The sequence below is a fragment of the Pipra filicauda genome, unplaced genomic scaffold (assembly GCF_003945595.2).
Source record: "Pipra filicauda isolate LSUMZ 115617 unplaced genomic scaffold, ASM394559v2 scaffold232_size1229904_pilon, whole genome shotgun sequence".
In the NCBI taxonomy this organism is placed as follows: Eukaryota; Metazoa; Chordata; class Aves; order Passeriformes; family Pipridae; genus Pipra; species Pipra filicauda.
This window is the reverse complement of record NW_024104346.1, coordinates 837327-854645: the sequence shown is the minus strand read 5'-3', so window position 1 is coordinate 854645 and position 17319 is coordinate 837327. Positions and strand designations below refer to the sequence as shown.

Here is a 17319-nt window from a genome sequence, read left to right as displayed (position 1 = left end):
GCGCAACAAAGGCGGCGCCCGCCGGCCCCGCCGCCATCTTGGGCAGCGGGAGGGGGGAGCGGGCGGGACCCGGGGCGGCCCCGCCGGGACACACCGGGGATGACACACCGGGGAGGCCCCGCCGGGACCCCCGCGGCGCTGCCCGCCCGCGCTCGGGCCTGGCGCTGCGCCGCCGCCGCAGATGTTTGTGTCGTGGCTTTTTCCTTTTTTTTTTTTTTTGTTTTGTTTGTTTGTTTTTGACTCATTTTGTGCCAGGCCGGGCCGAGGGGGGAGCGCTGGGAAGCAGTTTTTCTGTTCGGCAGCTGTTGGGTCGCTCCTGAGGTGCCCTGGGCCTCGCTGGGCAGGGATCCCCCATGGCCCTGCTCCAAGGGCAGAGCATCCCTTTTCCATCCCTTTTTTCCATCCCCTTTCCCACCACACTTACCAGACTCGGCCTCCCCAGCGAGCACAAACCTCGCCCCTGTGCCGTGGCTTTGGTAACAGTCAAACCCCAGGAGCATCATTCCCATGCCATGCCCAAGGAGCCCAGGGTGTGATCCTGGCTGGGCTGTTCCAGGGGAAAGAGGAAAAGCCGCAGGGATTCACTGTCAAAGTGTTCCCACCTCGTGCTGCACCCCCAGAACGGGAGCGAGGAGCTCCAGGTTCCTGGGGGTTGATCCGTGAGATCTTTGCATGATGTTTGGAAGACCTCAGGATAAGTCACCTTTGGCTTCCCAGCTCCTCAGGTTTGCCTGAGGCTGAACCCCCTCAGTCCCACACCCCCAGGATGTGCCCTCCTTTAGGATCCCGGGAGATGTCACCCATATTTCTGTCACTTTCTAACTCCAAGCGCATCAGAAATAGAGATATTGTGGCAATGAGTTCCACAGGTGACACGTTGTGTACAAGTTTTAATTAAAAGTTAAATAATTTAAGACATTTGTTTACAGGCAACGGTATCGGTTGCTCACTCTGTACATTGCATTTATTGGACAGCAACAAGGAAAAACAGAACATTTGGCACAAGAATGCCAATTTTTTTTTATTATTATTAATATTTTTGGACACATGAACACAAAATATCCCTGCAGGCTAAAAAAAAAAAAATACATTGCAATTGTACACGACCAGCATGGGGCTGTGACCCCCAGGACAGTTTAGAAAGTACCTCGTATTGCTAGAGACATACATCCAGTCCAAAGTTAATAAAATACCATTTGAAACATTACAAGTCTAACAATATAGAAACCAAAAAATTACATCAGAAGTCAAACTGAACAAATGCAAACATTTTACATTGAAGTTGCAGCCTCTAGACATAGAAATATGAAAATGTCAATAGCAAGGTCTAAGAAAATCTGTGATATTTAGTGCAAGATCTTTCCTCCAGTGCAAAGGGAAAGGAACTTGCAGTGGATCAGGATCGGGATGGATCCAACGCCCTCTCTGGCCCTGCCTTCTGAAAATGAAAGCAGAGTCACTCCCTCGCTATTGAGCAAGAAAACTCCTACAGCACATCCACAAAGGGGTCGGGGTCGGGGCTGTCGGACGCTGGCTCTGAACGAGGGCCCTCCCCCGCCCGAAGGGCCGAGCTGAGGGTGGGCACGGGGCACCCCTGCCCATCCAGCCACCTCTGCTCCCTCCGGGTGCAGCTCCAGCACCACCCTGGGTAACTCACAGCTGGAGACGGGCTAGCCAGGGATTGCCAGAGCTCGTTCAGAACTCAGCAGGGACAAAGCAAGCAGAACTGGGTGGAAAACAGGATTTCTGCCCCCTCCCCCCCCTTTTTTTATATATATTTTTTTTATATTTTTTTTTTAATATGTCAACCACTCCCTCCCCCAACTCTTTGAACTTTGCTACATTTAAAATCTTTCACACCACAGAGCTAAACAGTGGCCAACAGGCTTTATTTATAAAAAAAAAAAAACAAAACCAAACAAAACCAAAAAACAAAACACCCTAAAACTACAGCTACAGAATGCACATCTTCCCATTGATTGACACATGCAGAACGAGTCACTCAGGCCCACGGGGCTCACCCAGGTCCTCAAGTCCTCCAGACTTGGGCTCAGACCTGCCTAGGGCAGCACTGCTGCGACTTGGATCCTGAACTTCAGTGCTTTCCCCCTCAAACTCCAGCCCTGTGCCCGGGGTGGGCTCACACCAGCCCTGCTCAGGTGCTGGCCCAGGGCTCCACCTGGTCTGAGGTCAAATATCCAGTCACAGGCAAACCAAGGAGAGGCTCTCCCTTCCCTCAGTCTCAACCAGGAGTGCTTGGCACTGGACAACTAATTGGTGATAAAATTAATTCATTTTTTATGCACCCTTATTAAACCAGCTCCATTCCTAGTGCACAAGCTCAAAACAGGGATCTTGGATCCTACCACCTCCAACAGGTGCTCAGGTGCTTTTCAAGGTGCCAAAGTTCTCTGTGTGTGTTGGGTCAGTCAGAGTTCACTCTAAAAAGGGGGTTTTTTGTCTTCTCCCTGAACGAGTGCTGAGAAAAGCAGCGGTCAGTCTCCCACCCACATGTCCTGATTTTATTACACAAGTGAGGTATTCTTTAAAAAAAAAATTAAATAACTAAAACGAATCTTTCTGATTTTTTTCAGTCTAAACCTGTCCCTGCACATGCCAGGGACAGGGTTCACTTCAGTCCCATTTTCAACAGAAATGAAAAGAGGTTAAACTTAATTTATGAGACGTACTACTGGCAAGGAGGTTACAAAACTGCTTGAATAAGTTCAGTGTACTCTGGTACAACTGAAAACAACAGCATTTAGAAATGTAAACTTTCATTTATTTACAAGCTTAAAGACTGAAGGAAACAGCGTTTCCTATTGCTGAAATTTGGGGGGGCTGGTTCCTAAGCTTTGGGACAGCAGACAACTTAGCAGCAAACCCCACAAGAGTATCAGAGACCACAGTGCAATCCTTGGGCTTCTCAAACTCCTCCTCAGGTTAGGAATAAGCTTTAATCTGCACTAAGTTGGGTTTACACTAATACTAACTCAGGTTTGCACTAAGAGGAGTCTAGTCTTAAATTACTATGTTCATGGATTCCAGGAATACCCAGGGAAACCAGGCCCCTGGCCTGGATTACAGGTTGCAGCTGAAAAAAGCCAAGCAGATTAAAACCCCTAATTTCTAGGCTGGGATAGAATCAGTATTTGAGACTTACATGGGTTCAACATGCTATGAATGCAGTTGTGTGGGCAACCCAAATTCCCAGGAAAAAAACAGTTCAAAATGCTGGTACAAGTCCTCAGGTTGCCTGTCACACAATACATTTCGACTGTACACATTGGCCTTTCCTACACGGAACACCCAGTTTCCAAGCTTATAAAAAATGTTGTAGACAGGACAGCAACAGTGAATATAAAACAGTTAAAAATAATTCTTAAAAAAAGCATGGAAATGCGTCTTTTCTAATTAGTTTCAGAAACTGCCAAATTGTGTGTTCAGAAAACGACACGAGAATGTTGGTCAAACTCATGCACAGTCCTCAGCTAGAAAATTACACTGTTGGGGGGGCTTAAAAAACAAAGATTTATTGCCAAAGTTAAACCTTCTATGAGAAAAAAGTTTTAAAATCACTTAGATTTATCAAACCACACAGCAGCATAAAGTGGGCACTTTTGTAAAAGTTTGCAAAATACCTAAAAGCTAAATTTTTTTTTTTTGTTTTATCATTTTTAGAGGGGGGAAATGATGGTTCAGTACTTGTTACGATACCATGGCAGTATTATTTATAACCATTATCATTAAAATCTACTGACAGGCATCACTATTGGTTATATTACACATTCACAGAACAAGAACCACCTATTAACTCGCAGTATAGTGCAATTGCTTTGCAGCCCAAGTCTGCAGAGATTAAAAAGATAATTAGTAAAACTGACAAAAAACTGCAATACCTGTGAAAGTTATGTTTGTTAAAAGGCATTTACAGTAGTGAAGTCTAAAATCTCCATTAAAAAATCTATGGCCCCACACGACAGAAGGATTACAGCGAGCTGGATAAAACATTTTGCCATCACATCATACTCACGAAGCAGGGCACGGAGACAGGGCAGCAGTCACCGTCAGCTCATGGGATGAGGAGAACTTAAAAACCACAGCTAGCAAAAGATTCGATAGAAACCTTTCGTGCCAAGTCCTTGAAAAATTTCAGGATGATCGGCCTTTGCGCTTTGAGGTAAAAATTCAGTCCAATGCATCAGAAAAGACAAGTCTATGGATTTCTAGTACAGAAAACAATGAAACAAATGGCTCAATTGTGTTGGTGCATCAGACGTTGCAGTGAAGAACAGATTCAGTGCGACTGTCCGGAGCTGCTGGTAGTGGGCAGTCCGAAACCCCCCGGCCCTGGCGAGAGGGGGAGGCTTCCAAACACTTCGGGACTGCGTGGGTTGTTGTCTTGCCTCATGCTCCCAGGTGCTCTCAAGCGAAATACATGGTGTGCTGGGTGTCGTGGTGGATCTGCACGGCCTTGGCCAGCGCCTGCGGATCGCGGCCGTTGCTCTGCCCCGACACGTGGCTGCCCTCGGCGCTGCGAGCAGACACACACCGTGATCAGCTGGGGCAAGCAGCACAGCTCAGCTTCACTGCCTGCCTGCCGGGATGACGAGGCCATTCCTTACCTGTCATGATCCTTGTCCACGAGGTGGTACCTGGCCCGGAATGCCACCAGCCTGGCGTAGTAGGCGGGAGCGGGGATGGACACGGAGCGGGTGCAGCGCACGTAGGTGTGGCACAGCTGGTACGTGAGGAGCTGCAGCTCATCTGCTGTGAAACAGTTGTCATCCCACAGCACCTGGTAGTGGGAGGGCCGGCTGGTTCCCTGTGGAGAACAGGTGAGCACTCAGCTGCACAGCAAGAGCAGCAGCAGAGGTGGTACCTGCGGGCTGCACCTTCCAGCCGGCACCGAGGAGTCAGTGCCAAGCGGGTACTGCTGCACTCTGAGTCTGCCAAGCTACCAACAGAAGTGACATTCCTCATGGGAACAACTACGAGGATTTAGTCCCACAGCCTGAGCACGGCAGAGCTGACATTACCTGAATTCCTGCATGGCTACAGAGGTAAAAGTCAAATTCAGAAGGATGTGTGATGGTGCTGTCCACAGTAGTGCCTGCTGGTACGTTGCCGCTCTTACCCACCTAGTGAGGAAAGTTTATTATTAGCCCATGCGTTTTTTGGAAGTGACCCAAAGCTACCTCCTAAGGTAGGTTCTACTGAAAGCTGCTGGAGAATTTACTGCTCAAAAAGGTGGAAAAACATTAAGGCTGTTTACATAGGAGGAATGAAAATGTTCTCTGCAGGTTCATTTTTAGAAACTTCACCAAATCCAGCTGGTGTGTCATGAGAGGAAAACAAAATCCTTGCCAGCACCATTAGAGCTGGCACGAGTAATTCAGGATCTGAAAACGCAGGGTTCTGAGATAAATTTATTTCATACCCTTGTTTGCCCTCACACCCCAGAGATCTGGGTTTTTAAGCAAATCTGAGATCAAGAGCTTCCCTACAGAAGGTTCCTCAGCTGGCCTGTGGATTTGTGCCACAGGCATGTCTTAGATGTGCCCAGAGACAGAACACGGAATGGCCAGGTCAGCTCATGGTCAGGAATCCTGGACTATAAAAACCCAGGCTACACCTCCAGGTACACAAATATCGGGATACAGAGCATACCTATTCCAAAAGGGGCTGGGAACAAGCTGTTCCATCTGATGTAGAGCAATAAAAAAGGGAGGAACGGGTTATTTTGGTAGAGAAAGCCTGTTAGCACCCAGCTTTAGTGGGCAGGACAGATCCCACCCCACTGAACGAAATAATCCCACTTTCCTGTGCCATCACCTCCCCCTCATGGAGTCAGTACTTGCCCTTTCAGTTTTGTCGGCACAGAACAGCCTGGTGTGATGCCTTTTCTGCACAACAATGTAGGTTATTCCTGGTCTATAATCTTCCTCCAAACTAATGCAGGCCTTCCGGATCGCGATCAGCTCTGGCCAAGCTACCTGCAAGTACAGACATTAAATGATGAACTGAGTACACATAATATTATTTTAGTTTTTTCCTGTGCACAAATGCCATGTCGCAAGAAACATGATCAGACAGGAAAACTGCACATTGTGCTTACCCAGGAAAACTCAATGATAATTTTTCCAATAATTATCTTCAATAGTAATTTTCCAACATATATATATATTTTTCTGAGGGCCAATCCCTTGTAATCCACATAAACACATAATCAAGGGCAAATCCCTTTTCACGAGCAAGAAGAAACAATCAGACAATACCTGTTTCATCTGCCCTTCCGACACTCCCCCTCTGTAGTAAATGATCCTCGTGGGCTTGAAACGAGTGGATTTGTAGAACTGGATCAGCAGCTCCCGCACCATGTTGGTGAGGTCCTGGATGACCTCCTGGCTGTAGAGCAGCTCCTGGGAGGTCTCCTGGCGCGAGGTCTGCACGCGCACGGTGGCGCAGTACCGGCTGGGGTGCCCGTCCATGCTGCCCACCACGGCCGCGATCGACGGCTTCTTCCCGTCCCCGGCCGGGGGGTGCGTCACGTCTGCCCCCAGGAAGATCACTGGCTGCTGGAACACCGAGGGCCTGGTGGGTAAGGTTAAGGTTTATTAGCTAGTCATGGAATCCCAGGATGGTTTGGGTTGGAAGGGACCTTAAACATCGTCCCATTCCACCCCCTGCCATGGGCAGGGACACCTTCCACTATCCCAGGTTGTCCGAGCCCTGTCCAACCTGGCCTTGGACACTTCCAGGGATGGGGCAGCCACAGCTTCTCTGGGCAACCTGTGCCAGGGCCTCCCCACCCTCACAGGGAAGAATTTCTCCTATATACCTAACCTAAATTTCTCCTCTTTCAGTTTGAACTCATTCCCCCTTGTCCTAGCACTCCAGTTCCTGATGAAGAATACCTCTCCAGTTTCCTTGCCTGCCCCTTCAGATACTGGAAAGGGTTGTGAGGTCTCCACACAACCTTCTCTTCTCCGGGCTGAACAGCCCCAACTCTCTGAACCTGTCTCCACAGTCTCCTTAAAAATTAATAATAATAAATAAGAAAAAGGAGGGCAAGAAACAAAAAAAAAAAATTACAGCCAAGGAAGGTCCAAACCATCCAAACCAGTGAACAGAATCAAAAAGAGAATCTTTAAGGACAATGATTTCTGCCTCAAGCTCTTACAGTCAAGAGAGAACACAAAATGAAAAGGACAGGATCAAAGGCAGACCAAGTTACAAGCACTGATCACAAGTCACTCCTCTCCATTCCTTCTCTTTCAATTTGAAAGAAAACACAGGATGCTTTAGGAGGTGGCAAGATAAAAGGTAGACAGTGAACTCAAGGGCAGGAAAAAGACATGGAAAAAAAGCCTTGGTGAGCTTGTTTTCCTATGCATTGCTGGATGGCTCTGACTCCCCTTGGCACAGGGCTGACTGGGCAGACAGTGCATGGAGATGCATCCTCCTCTGTCCACTCCAGACTGTGGGCATTTCTAAAGCATGCTTTGTTTTGGAAGGTATCATTTCAGCAAACACAACAAAAGGACACCATTTTGTTTGACAATCCAGACATCAAGCAGAGCTTTTAATTGCACCTCACCTTTGATGAGGTACCAGCACATTGTTGATCCCTCCGAGCTTCGCGTTGATCTTCAGACACAGGTTGGACAGAGTTTGTGGTGAGGTTTTGACCACATTCTTTACCTGAACACACTGTGTGGCCATGCCTAGAAGAGTGTCTCCAACCCGCTTGACTTCAGCTGTGACAGAAAAAGAAGTCAGTGGTTCCAATTATGCCAAGAGGCAGGAGCTTCATCTGCTTGCTCTTATTTTATTTTTTTGAAATGTTACTGTAATTCAGACCCTTGAAACTTCACTGAGAAAGGTTCAGTTTGCTCTTTGGTAACACACAAGTTCTCCAATCAGATAAACCAGCTCCAAAACACTCTTTTAAAGGGAACACATTTCCTCCTTCCTGCCACCCACTTGCAGTACAACCCATTATCACTCTACAGCCCCTTCCCCGTACCATACACGGGCGTCTTCCCGGGCAGAATCACCACGATGAGCTGCAGGCCAACGTAAGTCAGCTTCAGGTGTTTGAACATGGGCTCCACACTGTCTGCACCCTGGGCGTACTTGCAGAAGCAGGGCTGGCCCTGGATGGGCATCCCGGCGTCCTTGGAGATCTTGCGCAGCTGGTCCGTGAAACTCCTGAAATAGAAATGGATTTGTCCTGGCCTTTCCACCACGGGTCACTTTGGCATCAGTTTGATCAACCAGGTCTAAGCTGCTCCCGCTATTTCACAGCAGTACAGTAATTATTTTTTAGAAATTCTATCCCCATCAGGAACTCACTAATACGGCTCTAATCCTCTCTGAGGAAGTTCATCAGCTTCTGTAATTTTACAAGTCTTACAGAAACAAACAGACATTTCAGTTGAACGCCCTGAGGCAGATTTCCAAACTAGTACTGATGCTCTGGTAGATTTTTATTCATCCACCAAACTTATCTGAGCAATATTGCAACCACAATTTTTGCCAGTCAGTGGTTCACACGACCTCTGTCTTTAGGATTCTGTAGAGTAATTTGAAGGACAGGAGAAAAACTGTGGTGTATGTTGTTTTTACTATTAGATGCATTAAAATCAGAAATTCAGAAACATGAGAAAAATAAACCTTGAAATAGAATCCTGAATGAATAGAAAAATACTTACTTTAGCAAGTCTTCCCTGCATTGTTTTTGAGGAGCAAAACAGGCAACAGCCCAAACTTTAATCTCAATGCCAGCATAGAACTGTTTCCCTCTCATGTCCCATACGCCTTGGTTTGGTGTGGCCACGGTCTTGTTCTAGGTAAAAACCAAAGGCAAATTAAAAATAAAGTGCTGCTCTGTTTTGGCTGTAGCCCGACAGTGCTCACACAGAGGAAATTTCATGAGAAGATACATCAAACACCTGATGAATGCCAATAACCTCAGGACAAGACATGGAAACTCACCCTGCCTCCATACTGCAGCATTGGGGCTGGCAGAACTCTGCCTGTCAGCTCCGTCATTTCGTTATGGACAACGATTCCAAACTCCTTCAGATACGGATCAGGCCCACCAACCATACTGTTACTCTTCACCTGGGGACAGGAGAAGTATTGGTGTCACTACGTTAAAGCTTCAGGTGACTCTGCCCTCTTTGCTTTCTCTTTAAAAGGATTTGTTTTAAACAAGACAGATTTTTAACTTCTCTCTTGGTCACTGTGCTCATCATCACCTGCTCCAATGCTCTGGAAGAGCCATGAGAAGTGACAAACACGGCCTGTGCAGCTGGAAGAGCACTCACCAGCCTGCTGATCTCCTCCTGCCGGTCCGGCGCCGACCGCGCGGTTGCTTTTATCATGGTCGAGGTCTGATTGTCCGTGAGCTTCTTGATGCACCTCTGCCCAGCCACGATGTTACACACCTGCAGGGGAGAGCCAGAGGTGCTGTGACACCACCGAGCACGTTTAACAGAGGATACACCACAGTACCAGAGTCAGACCCTCACCTCCAGCGGCAGGTACGTGTGTTTCTGTTCCTGTCCCACTTGGAGACAGGGCAGGTGGGGGTATTTCAGCTGCAGACTGTACTTCTGCTTAAAATACTGAGCTACTGTGCACTCCATGGCCTGCCCGTTCTCCAGCTGCAGAGGGAACCTAGAAAGGACATTTGTTCTGGTTAGACTTTGCAAGAATTTTTTAAAGGAAAAAATGGTACGGAAAACCTATTCCAGACAAGGAATGTTGCAAACCTTTATTTTCCTTAGCTACTGGATCTCTTCTTCATGAAAAGATTTTATAGACTATGTACTGAATTTCTCATATTTTAGCTGTTTTAAAAATTAGAACCTTTGATAACTCCATTCAAAAGCCAGGATACAGCTCAGTTTTCCTTGGGTTGAAGGAAATAAAGCAGTGGTCAAACCCCACAATATTCCTGTACTCCACTAAGACTAAACATTCCTGTAAAGCCACACGGCTGCTTCAGCATAGAATCATGTTTATTCCTGCATAAACAATATACCAAATATATTTAATAGGTTCAAGATTTTAAAAATTGCCAGGAATTGGTTGACACATACGTCTGGTGACTGGCTGGTCGCCGGGTAACGTTGCAAACTCGGTATTTTCTCTTCATCTGGCCACAGTGGGTAACCTCTACTTTTAGACCTGAAAAGCCAACAGAAAATAAATTCAGGCACAGGAACCAACTTGGAGGAGGATGAAGGCACAAAGGAACAGCCCAGCTTCCCAACTGCCTCGCAGATTTTCATTACAACATAACATGAGCAGGTTTCAGTAATTTTGTTGCAGCACCTTTAGGATAAGCCTTACCTCTGATTTCTTTGGTAAACTTGACACGCTGGGAGTCTGTCAGGGGTTTGCTTTGTTCACTGATGTTCTGGATGTCCAAGACCTCACACATGAACTCAATGATAGGCTGGGCACGATAGAAAGCAGTCGCTGACACTAAGAGAAAAAGAGAGGACAATTAACGGAGAAGCAGAAAGAACCCTGTTGTGTGGGCGAGACAGAATCTCCTACACACCGTCGATGTTGAGCATCATGTTCCACATGGCAGGACGGACCGACTGGTGGAAACCAAACCAGACCTCCCTGCCCCCTCCCAGGGGGTGGTAATAACCTTCGGGGGGGGAGAAGAAGGAGCGACCCACAGGGGTGTACCTGGAAAAAAAAAGAAAATTAACACTTAGATAATTTCTTTCTGATACACTTTTTTACGCTGACACCTGTAGCGTTTGAAACACGTTTCTACAGCGTGTTAGAACAGTCAGAGCTCACTTATGGCAAGACCACAAAGCCTTTTCCGACAGTGCAGCTGGAAAGGCTACAGCAAATTCCTGTTAGAAACATGACCAGCAGGCACAAGGCCTGAGTTCAGATCACATTTCCCCATTCTAGTGCAAATTTGCAAGGCAGGCATTGAATTACACAGCTGCATCCTCATCTCTTCTGCCACAGGGAAGTGTGACGGCAGCAGAGCAGCAGCAAGGAATAACTAACACAAATGTTAGGATGGATAGAGGATGACTCCAGTCAGGAAGGCCCCACAGGTACCCACCTCATGGAGGGAAGGTGCCGTGTGATTACATCCAGTGCCTGAACAGAGTCTTCAGGAACTTCATTCAGGTGCCCTGCCAGAGCTTCCAGCAGCATCTGAAGGCTGACGACTGACACCCACTGAATGGAAACCTTAAATGTCTGGTCCTTCCCTTCTCCTGGAAGTGTCACCTCCATATCCACCTGCCATGGGCACAACAGAATCAAGCACAGGCTTTGGTAATGGACTGCAGACAGACACAGCACTCAGCAATGGTATGGTTTTCTCCTAGCTGTCCTTCGGATCTCTATTTTTGATGATTAGTTTGTGTAATGACCTTAAAATATGACAATTGGTTTCCTCAGGACTTTGAAAGTTTATCATTTATTCATCTGAGAAACTGCAGTGGGGCATCTTTAAATGTAAATTTTAAGCAGTAATTAGTATGGTGACATCAAAGCTCTGGAGAACAGTGAGTCATTTTTTTAAGTCAGCCAGTTAATAGCAAGATGTGTTGTGAACCAAACAGGAAGGCAAAAAAACCTTTCGGTCAAAAAGGAGACTCACTGGGAAGCACAAATCTCAGAGTTCTGGCACAGCCCTTGGGATGATTCTCACAACCCGTCAGCCCAGAGGGTAACTGTGAATTCATCCTGAGCATTCCCCTTGGCATGGCAATAACCAGATTCCGGGGGGGAAGAGTAGATAGGGTGAAGTTTTGGGGGGTGCTGGCGAGCACAGCCCAGAACACACAGGGCTGGAGCAGCTGATCTGGTTGTTCCCGTGGAACAGGAGGATGCATCTCCTCAGCACAGCCAAACCCAACTAGAGTCATTGTCATCTACAAGGACTTTATCATTCAGCAACAGAGCAAGGGTTAGAACAGGGAAAAGGGAAGTTTCCATTAGGGTGAAAAAAGTATAATATACTTGTAGCTGAAAGAGCAGAACGTTAGTTCTCACTCACTGACATTCTCCAGCTAAAGATCTGGAAATTAGAAACCTGAGGAAGACAAATATCTGTAAAAGACCAGTAAGTTCCTAAAGATCCTGAGTGGCCCTGTCTGTCATTTCCAAGACTACACCAATAGGTGTGGTTTGGGTTTATGTCAGTAAAAGAACACTTTCCAAATGACACTGTAACAGTTTTCCCACAGAAACTCAGAGCAACACTTACCCTGTCCCTGCCAATGGGTAACGGGTGTGCCGTGTACATGTTCCGCTTCCCATCGTAGCCAGGCTGCCGATCCCCAAAGATCTGCATCTTGAAGTGCCTCACCATCGTGTCCACCACCTCCCTGCCAGGGGATTCATCGAGTTAGGGTGAGGAACAGAAAATTCGGCCATGGCCTTACACAGTTTAAAGTTCCTTTTTCACATTTTCTTAACGGTCTGATAAAGAACAATGCGCCAGAGCACCCCCAGGTCACACCAGGGCTCTCAATGTCACCTCCAGGTTGAGACACCCGAGTGTCACACACTGCACAGGTATCTGTATTGTCAGCAGAGCTACAGCTGAAACAGGCAGAGGAACCTGGAGAGCTGTTCACACACAGGAGCAGATCCAAGCACCTGCCTCGGGGTGGGTGGGAGTGCTCCATGGATTGGTTCCACTGACAAAGCATCCATGTGTGGACTCCAAAACCTACAAGCTGAATTCCCTCCCCACAGCTGCTACACAGGTTTGAGTAACAGACTGTGGAACAATTATCAGGGACATTCGCTTGTAGACTGTAAAATAAAACCAGCCTGAGTTCAACACTCAGTACATTTCCCAAAGCCTTCCAGATTACAGGCCACTTGCAACGCATCTTCATAAAAACAAGGAGAACAGTACAGTTCACTAAAAGCTGATCACAGAAGAGAAAGAAACAGGCCTTTAGCAGATGGAGAATTCCAAGGACGTACAGTTTCCTTACATTCAGGAACATACTCCTATGTCAACTAATAAATCTTTATTAAGCAACTCCTACCTGTTGACTCTTCGGGGGCGTTTCTCTGGTTTGATATCAACATCATAGTGATAAACATCAATCTTGGGGATCTGCACCTGGAAGTGGTTGGCCAGGAGGCGGATGGGTTTCCCAACAGTGCCCAGGCCTGGGCGGCGGGGCGGCTGGAAGAGGCTGGCTGGGGGCCCTGGGAAGTCAATAAACACATGTGAGGTGGGATGGCTCACTCCGTGCACCTCTCAGGGCTTTGGGTGACTTTCTGACTGGAAGAAATCTCCAGCAGCTTTCTGAGGTTGCAAACACAGGTGTTCCAAGAGGCTCAGCCTTCCAGCTGCTCGGAACTTCCTGGGAAAAAACGTGTTCCCTAAAGCATGTGCAGGTTGGTACCATAATTCATTCTTAAAATTTTAGTGGCATTTATCCATGACTGTGGTTATGAACTTCATGAGAGTTCCAAGACGGAATGCACCATGCAGATATTATGTATTTTCATGTAATGTAAAGATAAATACATCCCTACCTCCGTTTCTAAACCAAACCAGCAGCCACACAAGCCACATTTTCTCATTGTTTTTGTTATAAACTTCAGATCTTAATGATCCAATTTAAAATTCCAACACAAACACAGGAGTGAGGAAAGGTTTACACTTTCTTCTAAATAGAAGAAAGGGAGAAGTAAAGGAGAAAACAGGCATGGACTCCTCAAAGATGTGGAGATAATTTATTTGGATAAAAGAGCTCCAGGAACAGCTCTACGGAGGAAATTCTTAGAGGTCTGGAAATGTTACTCATATGCAAGCTGGTCACTAGGGAAACCTTTAGTTACCTTCCTCAAAGTGTTAAGATCTGAGATACCATGTTAACAAGATTAAACTGACTGTTTTTTTAAATCGATCACAGCCTCAGTTGACACTGCACATAAAGCAAATGGCACTGGTATATTTTCGTGGGTTTGGCTATATCTGCCAGTGCTCAGTGTGATCAAAGTGTCTTCCCTCTGTTGCAGACTAGCAAAGGAGAGGGGGAAAAGTATCACAAGAACTCAGTAATAAACCAATCATAAAAATTAGGGCATGTGTAGTATCATGACCTGACAGCATCCATGTAAGTCAAAGGCTCAGAGGTGAGACCAGGAGGGTAGAGAGGTAGGTAACTCCTACTTGGATAAACTTCAGCACAACCGTAAACTGAACCCAGGACCAAATTTAAGGAGATTCCACACTGGGTTTACAAGCCATCCACTGGTTACTGCATTACCAAATAAAATTATCAATCTGAGGACACCAGCCCTGGAATGTTTTTAAGCAGAAGGAACACGGAGCATGTAAGCAGCTGGAGCCCACTGCCGTGTCAGCTCCCCAAAGCCACAGTGGCAGGGGCCGTCAGGGCCACAGACACCCCTCAGGACACATTCCGGGCTCTGCACCCTCCGTCCCGGAGCAGCTCACAGCACCACAGTCACACCAGTTGTGGGGTACAGCTGGTGCTTAAAAAAACTACAGCTGTCTTGACAAGTGTGAATCATCGAGGGCAATCAAAGTTTGCTGTGCTTATTTGGATACGAGAGATGATCCACTAATCCCATGCTAATTAGTCTGAAGGAAGTGCAGGCACTGACCTCCTGCGAGAGATTAAATGACAACTATATTTACCTATTTTCCTCCCTCAGCACTGACAAGTTCTGCAAACAGGCACAGCAGCGCTGCCCTCGGTTCTGACCAAAGGAGATAAATCTTACTTCTCCTCCTTCCTAAAGTTATTTCCCAAAGGATTCCAGAGAAGCAGCTAAAAACTGTTCTCCCGTTTGAAGCCAGGCTGCCCTGGCGTCACAGGATTTTTACCTGATCAGCCTGACTAGGGCTGCATGTGCTGCTGTATTTCAGTTTCTTCTACCCCATGACAATTACATTCTAAGCACCTCAACCGAGTTGCTTCAGACAGGAAGCCGTTTTCAAAACTGAAAGAGGATCTGCTTCTCCAGCTGTAAGTCAGGGAGGCCACGATACATCACACACATACAGCAGGCTCTGAGTCAGCCCTCGCTACCTCAAACTCTGGATTCTTCTGGAATTGCACCTCTGTGTCAAAAAACATTTCCTATCACACCAAAATTAACGCCACTTCGATTGTACCAATCGTTTGAATGGGAACTCGATGGGTCAGGTGTGCAGGCCACTGAGGGAAAGAAATACATCCTGCAGGCATTTGATGGAAGAATAATCTTGGAATAAGGTACGAGCAGGAAAATGCCACATGCAAAACCCCACCAAGTTTGTTAAAGAAATAAACAACCCTATTTTCAGACAGCATCGCCTTAAACTCTCAGCAACGGCTCAATGTCAAATGTAAAACTTATCATCACACAGGTTGCGGGGCTCGCACCGCTGTGACAGCCCCGCCTGTCCCCGTCCCCTCGCTGTCCCGCTCACCCCGCCGAGGGCGAACCGAGTCCCCCCGGCAGCCCCGGGGCCGCGAGGGCACCGCGAACCCCCCGCGCAAAGTTTCGGACCCGCCGCGGCTCCTCCGCGGCGGCGGCTGCGAGCGGGGCCCGGTGTCACCGGGGAGCCCCGGCGGGCCCGCGGCCTCTCTCCCTCCCTTCCCCCGCTGCCACGGCCCGGCAGGCCGCGGCCCCGCGCCCCCCCCGCGGCTCTCACCGGGTCCCAGCGCCTCCATGGCGGCGGTGGCGGCGGCCTCGCTGCTCTCGCCGCCGGCCCCGCCGCCCGCCCCGGGCCCCGCCGCCGGCCCCGCCGCCGCCGCGTAGCGCTTGATCTCGGGAATATTGGCGGCGGGGTGGGCGCCCGGCGCGGACACGGGGGCGGCGGGGCGGGGGGCGGCGGACGAGGAGGAGGAGGTGGATGAGGAGGAGGCAGCGGGGGCGCGGCGGGGAGCGCTCCCCGCGTTCCGCTTCCCCGAGCGGCGGCGCGAACAATCCCCGCGCGGCGCCCCCGCCGAGCCCGCGCGCGCCCCCGCCGCCGCCAGCACGCGCCCGGGGCGCGCTCCCGGGAACGGGGGGTGAGGAGGAGGAGGAGGAGGGAGAGAAGGAGGAGGAGGAAGAGGCCTCTCCGCGCTGCCCGGCGCCGCCGGCTCGCGCACGCGCCGCCCGCGGGAGCGCGCACGCCGCCCGCGCGGCCCCGCGGCCGCAACAGGTGACAGGTCGGAATCACAGAATCCCGGGATATCTGGGGGGGTCGGAAGGGACCTCTGGGGGCGTCACCAAGTCTGACCCCCCTGCCAAGGCAGGGTCACCTGGAGCAGGTGGCACAGGAACCAGCTGGGGTTGGGATGTCTCCAGGAGGGACACTCTGCACCCATCCTCTCCATCCCCCATGGAAAAAAGTTCTTCCTCATGTTGAGGACGTGTTTTGAGTTTATGGCCACTGCTCCTCGTCCTGTTGCTGGGCACCTCTGAAAAAGCTCTTTTCCTTTGTGCAGCAACAGGACGAGGAGCAATGGCCATAAACTAAAACACAAGTTCCGCCTCAGCATGAGGCAGAACTTCTTTCCGTGGAGGGCAGAACATCTGTCCAGGGAGTCTCCCTCTCTGGAGACATCCCAAACCCACCTGGATGTGTTCCTGTGCCACCTGCTGCAGGTGACCTGCCTGGGACCTGGTGCCCCACAGCTCCTGGGGGTCACCTCCCCGTGGCCCCCATGCCGGTCACTCCCCCTCAGCACAGAGGATCCCCAGCCCCGTCGAGGCATTGGGCTCAAAGACAATACATTTGTACTTTTCTGAAAGCCAACATCTGCAGCCAAGTGCCCTTAAATAAAGGGGCTGGGGACTCCTGGCCTTTCTAAGCAGCTCACGCTGTTTCAGGGAGCTGCTCCCTCGCGCACCCCCCCCGGGTTCTGTTCAGCCAACAACCCTCTGCTGACTCACCGGGAGGTCAGAAGTCAAAACATTTTATAAATAATAAATGCCGAGTCCACTTTATTTGCCTTTTATAACCTGCAGGGTTGATGTTTTCCAAGTTGAAACATCAAAAACCTATTTTAAAATGAAATGAAATCGGAGACTCTCATATAGATCTGGGATTCTCATATAATCCCCCTGACAGCAGCTGATGAACACTTGAGGGAAACACCAGTTTTACAAGACCAGCAACAAACCCCGCGGTCTCTGGCAACATTTCCATGCTATTGTTCAGCATATCTATGTATAAAACACATGTATGTAGGGCTACACAAATAGTACTTAAAAAAACTCACCAAAGATATAATCTCTACCTCAAGAAAATTGGCAATACAAAGGCTCAATCCTGTAAGATGCTGAGTA

General features: G+C 48.7%; 1 protein-coding gene across 1 annotated transcript; it reads right to left on the bottom strand.

Annotated features, from left to right (window-relative positions):
* Window positions 1-870: 870 nt before the first annotated feature.
* Window positions 871-15985, bottom strand: AGO4 (argonaute RISC component 4). The gene is made up of 18 exons (XM_027719271.2): window positions 15698-15985; window positions 13065-13230; window positions 12269-12389; window positions 11114-11295; window positions 10580-10716; window positions 10366-10500; window positions 10113-10200; window positions 9540-9687; window positions 9336-9455; window positions 9001-9129; window positions 8718-8851; window positions 8030-8214; window positions 7601-7760; window positions 6279-6594; window positions 5862-5996; window positions 5040-5141; window positions 4626-4825; window positions 871-4534 (listed from the first exon to the last, which is right to left on the bottom strand). Exons 1-18 carry the CDS (start codon window positions 15714-15716, stop codon window positions 4426-4428), a joined length of 2586 nt encoding a protein of 861 aa, XP_027575072.1. The 5' UTR covers window positions 15717-15985; the 3' UTR covers window positions 871-4425.
* Window positions 15986-17319: the final 1334 nt, after the last annotated feature.